Raw genomic sequence first — 6,000 nt, forward strand, 5'->3', positions numbered from 1 at the left:
TTCCGCCGCGGTACGGAATTTGCAGGCACTGCTCGACCCGAGGCCCTGACGCTGACAAACGGAGCACCGCCGCAACTTCTCCGACACTGAAACAGCTGATTAGGAAAACAAACCCGAAAGCGAAAGTAAAAGCGCCTTGCATAAGAAAACACTAAAGGAGCTGCCCTGCTCGTCCAGTTCCAGCCAGAAAACAGCAGTGCTATAAATCATGGACCCAAAGCCCGGATTTTCTTTACTTTCCTTTTTAAAAGCAGCTGCCTCTCCCTGCCTCTACAGTTCTTACCACAAAGAGCTGGAGGAAACTTTACATCACTCAGACTGCTCCTGTCAACAGACTGCTTCACAAATCACCAAAATGTATTATTATTATTATTTTTTTTTATCTTCAGGGAGGTACAGGGGGGAGGGACTCGGCCACCCGAGTGTGATACCCCCGAGGCAAACAGAGACCCCCACGGGCCTCAGCCCCTTCAAGGCAGGTTTTTTTTTTTTAAAAGATGTACATAAATAACCTGAACCTTCCATCAGAAAAAAATGAAAAAATACAGAATAGAGAAAGAATGAGACTGAAGGACTCACCACCTTCCACCTGCTGGAGACTGAGATTACTGGATCTTTCCAGGGTTGCCAGGTGGAAAATATTTTTCCAGCCTAAAGGAGCCCAAAATCCAGCCCAAAACCCGCCCAAACTCAAACCCCGCCCCTGACACCCCCGCCCCCGCCGTCATCAACCCCGCCCCCGCCGTCATCGGCCCCGCCTTCCCTGTCACTAACCCCGCCTCCCACGTCTCTAACCCCGCCTCCCACGTCTCTAACCCCACCCAAAAACGTCACTAACCCCGCCCACCGCGGCCGAAAAAGCCACCTAAAAAAACCGCCCGAAGCACAAAAACCAGCCCAAAAAACCGCAACCCGCCGCGGGCAAAAATTTCCCGCGGCGGGTCGCGGAAAACCGCCCACCTGGCAACACTGGATCTTTCTCTGGCTGGCAAGGGCTCTTATTGGCTCGCTAGAGTCAGTTTTTTTCTCAGTCTCCACCTGCTGGAAGGCGTGCACAACCCATCAGTCACATTCTGGGCCGGTCCGGAGGGACGCTAAAGAATTGGCCTTCAGGTTTTCCATGCACTTCTTTGTGCTGAACAGTTAATATCTTTATTACAATCAATGGAATTAAAAATAGCTGTGTAGTGATCTTCGCATAGTTGGCTCCTGTGCTTTTTTAACATAATTGTGCACAAATGCCACTTTAAGCTGAGCAGAAGTCTAGTGCACTTTATTACATTGGCCCCTCTATTAGATCTGGGTTCCAGGTTTCTTACAATAGCTATTCCTAAGCTATATTTGCATACAGTAGTTACCTTGGTGGAAGTTTAAAAAGTTCTAATGGAGGGTGGGGGGTGATAGCACAGCAAGATTACAGTATGTCTTCTCCCCCTTTTTCCTGCTGCTGCCTTTTAACCACAGGCCCGTGCTCAAGCGCTGCTGCATCCTGCACCCCTTCTCTGCATCAGAGAAAAGCAGGATGTGGGCCTGTGGTTAAAGACCCTGTGATGGCACTGAATCCATTTGTCCCATCAGCCCCAGAAGAGGATGGGCAGTGCCAGCAGGAGGAAGAAAAAATGGGGAGAAGCTAATGCTGGCCACATGGGAGGAAGTAGAGATGCAGGACAATGGGGGGGTGGGGAGTGTAGGGGGAAAGGGAGATACTGAACTGAGAAGACGGCAAGGGATAAATACTGGACAATGGGGAAGGGAATGAGATGCTGTAATGTGAGGGGGAGGGCAAGGCCTGAGCCACCCCTGAAGTGGGGTGAGGCCCCTGGCTGAAGGTTTGCCTAAGGAAGGGGTAAGTAACCTGCATTCTGTCATTTAATTTTATGTGGCTCACCAGACTATGAAGTATACATAAAAAAAACAGCCCACAGAAACATCATTAACCAGAGTTTTGTTGTCAGTAGAACACGATTTGCTCGATAGTGTTAACAACTGTTTGGAAAGACAGAAGTATATGGTAAGACACTATTCTAACCCAAAGTCTTACCAATAATTTGAAACCACAAATGAATGTAAGTGTGAAAAACTATATCAACTCATGATCATAGTAACATAGTAGATGACGGCAGAAAAAGACTTGCACAGTCCATCCAGTCTGCCCAACAACAAACTCATATGTGCTACTTTTTGTGTATACCCTACTTTGATTTGTACCTGTCCTCTTCAGGGCACAGACCGTATAAGTCTGCCCAGCACTATCCCCGCCTCCCAACCACCAGCCCCGCCTCCCACTACCGGCTCTGGCACAGACCGTATAAGTCTGCCCAGCACTATCCTCGCCTCCCAATCATGTTCAAAAATACAAAAAACTGGCAATAAACTGGAGGCATGTATCAACACAGTAAATCTCAAAAACCCCGCACAGCAAAACAGTCTACAATACATCCAAATATCAACATCCATGATTCCCTCAGAAAAAGTCTTTAATAGGAAGGTCCCGTTAGCTGCACTTCATGATACTCAATCAACAATCCATGTATGACGGTGCACTGCACTTCTGCTCTTCAACAACAGTGCCTCGTTTCACCCTTTATTTGTTGGACTCTTCCTGAAGCAACAAACGGTGAAACAAGGCGCTCTTATTGAACAGCAGAAGGGCAGTTTGTTTGGGCAATTAACTGTCATGTAAGGATTGTTAATTGCGTATTGTGGAGTGAGGCAACAGGACCTTCCTATTAAAGGCTTCTGAGGGAATCGTGGATGTTGATAAGTATTTGGATGTAAACTGTTTGCTCCTTTGATTTTTTGAGATTTACTGTGTTGACATATGCCTGCAGTTTATTGCCAGTTTTTTGTATTTTTTAACACAACCGTGAGTTGATATACTTTTCTCATTTACATTCATTCATGGTTTCTAATTATTGGTAAGACTTTGGGTTGGATTTTTTGGAACCAATTGTTTTTCTCCAGTGTTTGGAGTTTTTTTTTTAATGTTGTTTTAGCAGAAACTATAACAACTTGCTCCATTACCAGTTCAGTGAGTATCACTGTGTGATGCCAATATTCTAATAGAATTTCCTCACTGGGAGACTGAGGTTTTGATAGATATATATTTTTACTAAGTCTTCTTGGAAACCATGAATGTCTGTTTATGTGTTTATTCAAACTGATGATTTTTGTATTATTGATACTTTTCAGGTTGTTTCCTTTTTTTGATATTTCAGGATTCAAAACGCTATTCTAGTAATAATTTATGGTCATTCAGTCATCACATTGACTCTTGTTGGCAATGAATAGGGCACATTATTTTCTTGTGTGATTATTTGGGATAGTACAGACATTCATGCAGCTCCTTGTGTATAAAGGTTGCCCACCTGTCTCCAGGAGACCATAAGAACCAAGGTCACAGGAGTAAAGATTTGGAGTTTTGTTAACAGAAGTCAGAACCAAGCTATTGTATAATAAGATAATGGGGGAGGGTGGATAAGAGGAGTTTCTGATCTGAGAAGGAAAGGAAAAGGATGAAAATGTTTCTTCATTGTTCAGGTTTATTTATATATTTTGTGTCTGTGGTGTATAATATTAAATTAATATTATTAATAACTAGTAAAAGAGGCCCGTAGCAAGTTTCCAGAGCCCCTTCCCTCCCTCCTCTGAGTTCCAGCCTCCCTCCCCTCCGAGTTCCATGCCCCCCTGCCTGCCTCCCTCCCTCTCCTCTGAGTTCCAGGACCGGCCCCTCCCTCTCCTCCGAGTTCCAGGACCCCCTCCCTCCCTTCTGCAAAAAGGAAATGAGGGCAGGACCAGAGGCACAGCTAAAACAGAAGCGAAAGCGAAGGCAGTGTGAAGTGCCATGCCATGCCTGCTCGACTTCACTGTTGCCGGCAGACCAGGAGGTAAAACGTTTTAAGAACAGCCGGCACTGACGAAGCGGAGGGGCAGCCGCACATGTCCTGCCTGCACTCGGAGGCCACAGAGAGAGAGGGAAGGATGCTCGGGGGGGGGTGGGAGGGGGGGGCCGTGGAACTCGGACGCGAGTGGAAGGAGGGAGGGAAGTAGGGGATCATGGCACTCGGAGGGGCGATTCTGTACTCACCTCCGGTTGCTAGTGCTGGGTTCCCTTCCCTCTCACTTCCCATTGGTCCGCCCTGTGATGTCATCCCCAGTGCGGACCAATGGGAACTGTGTTACGAACCCAGGCACCCAGACAGAGGTGCATATCAGTGTTGCCAGGTGGGCGGTTTTCCGCGACCCGCCGCGGGAAATTTTTGCCCGCGGCGGGTTGCGGTTTTTTGGGCTTCTTTTTTTTCTTTTGGGCGGTTTTCAGGCGGTTTTTCCGGCCGCGGGGGGCAGGGTTAGTGACGTTTTGGGCGGGTTTAGTGACATGGGCGTGGCCAGTGACAGGGGAGGCGGGGCTGACGGCAGGGGCAGGGTTTGAGTTGGGGCAGGTTTTGGGCTGTTTTTAGGCTGGATTGGGTGGGAAAAAAATTTTCCACCTAGCAACCCTGGTGCATATTATTATATAGGATATTTATCTGGTGAATCTCTTCATAAAAGCAAGTTAATAAATCTCAATAAATAAATAGAAAGATTTACATTAAAGGGGGGAGGCTGCCCATCCCTGACCTAGGCTGTTGGATACCCTGGGCCTACCCTATGACACACATGACAAGTTCAAGTCAGTCCTGGTTTTATCTCCTGTGAATAGGCTGAAGCCATCAGGCAACTTTAAATTTACGTTGGGAAATCCACCTTTGTAAATGTGGAATTTCGTCTGAGGAGTGGTCCCATAGATTACTGCACAGACACGTTAAATACTCTTTAAATAACCACAGGCGTTTGGTTTCGCCTTCCTCGTTCTGAAAGAGTCGCTTTCTGCACGAGGACCTCAGGCAGCAGTCGGCCCCTTTGCTTCCGGACTTACCTTCTTCAACGTCGGACCCCAGAAGTGAGGCGCCTGGCATTGCTCCAGGACTGCAGATTAATAAGAGCAGGGCGCAGAGCCTCCACCTCATCTTCCCTGAGCTGTAGCGACTCCCAACGGCTGCCCAAGTTCGAAGCTGAACTCTTTCCCTACAGCCCGCGCGCAAGACGGTCCTCGCGGGAAGTAAGTAGGCCGCACGTGAGTTCTTTTTAGCCTCTTGCTAGCTACTTACAAAACCGGCCACGTGATTACAAGAATTGTCACACTACGACGCGTCGCCGGAAAGAAACAGATGGGTGGGTGTTTGTAATGATTTTGACATACTTTCAAAGTTTCAATCATGTATGTTTGCATACTGTAGTTACTAATTTGGTTTATTTCTGAGATTTCAAGATATATATATATATTTTTCCCCACAAAGTTTTTTCATGGAATATAAATGTTAAGGTAAATATGAATATTAATAAGGTAAATATATTGACTATTACAAATTATATATTAATAAAGTAACCACAATCATAAACAGACCCTCCCCCCACGAAGAAATGAACTTACTGAACTTACCACACATGGCAGACTGAAGAGGTAGAAAGAGACTCTGAAAGGCTTCCCGCAGACGTGCTCAGGCATTTAAAAGAAATCTGCAGCCTGCCTCCGCGGGTCTTCTATTGGTCTGCGGGAAAAAACAGCCAGCCCGCAGCTTTCAAAGAAAACCGTGGCGGTGGCGTGAAACCTGCCCAATTGTGCGGACGAACTGCGGATTGGCAGCTTTGCTCCTTGGAGACTGGGTCGAACCCAGAGGGAATCTTGTCCTCACTGCTCCCCCCCTTCCCTCTGCATCCTTGTCTTTGACTACAACCTTCCTAGTTGACATTTAGGCAAGAACTAAAGCCTTGGTTATTTTCTCTGGCCTTTGGATGAGTTTGCTTCCAAACTATTGTTTTTATTATAATGTTTTTTTAGGCATTATTTTGTTTATTGTTCACAAATGCCAAGGGTGGCCCATCCCAAAGCTGGAAATTTACCACTGCTATGCTGGAGATTGAAGGCCAGTAAGTGAGGTTTTTCTTGCAGCCCCAACTGGT

General features: G+C 46.7%; 1 protein-coding gene across 1 annotated transcript in view; it reads right to left on the reverse strand.

Moving 5' to 3' along the window:
- Positions 1-5,095, reverse strand: part of LOC115464634 (transmembrane protease serine 12-like) — a 234,958-nt gene extending 229,863 nt beyond the window's left edge. Inside the window, exon 1 of the mRNA XM_030194997.1 lies at positions 4,916-5,095. Coding sequence (XP_030050857.1) covers positions 4,916-5,006 — 91 coding nt within the window. The 5' untranslated portion in view covers positions 5,007-5,095. The remainder of the gene's footprint in view (positions 1-4,915) is intronic.
- Between the last annotated feature and the right edge of the window lie 905 nt (positions 5,096-6,000).

The sequence above is a fragment of the Microcaecilia unicolor genome, chromosome 3 (genome assembly GCF_901765095.1).
Source record: "Microcaecilia unicolor chromosome 3, aMicUni1.1, whole genome shotgun sequence".
In the NCBI taxonomy this organism is placed as follows: domain Eukaryota; kingdom Metazoa; phylum Chordata; class Amphibia; order Gymnophiona; family Siphonopidae; genus Microcaecilia; species Microcaecilia unicolor.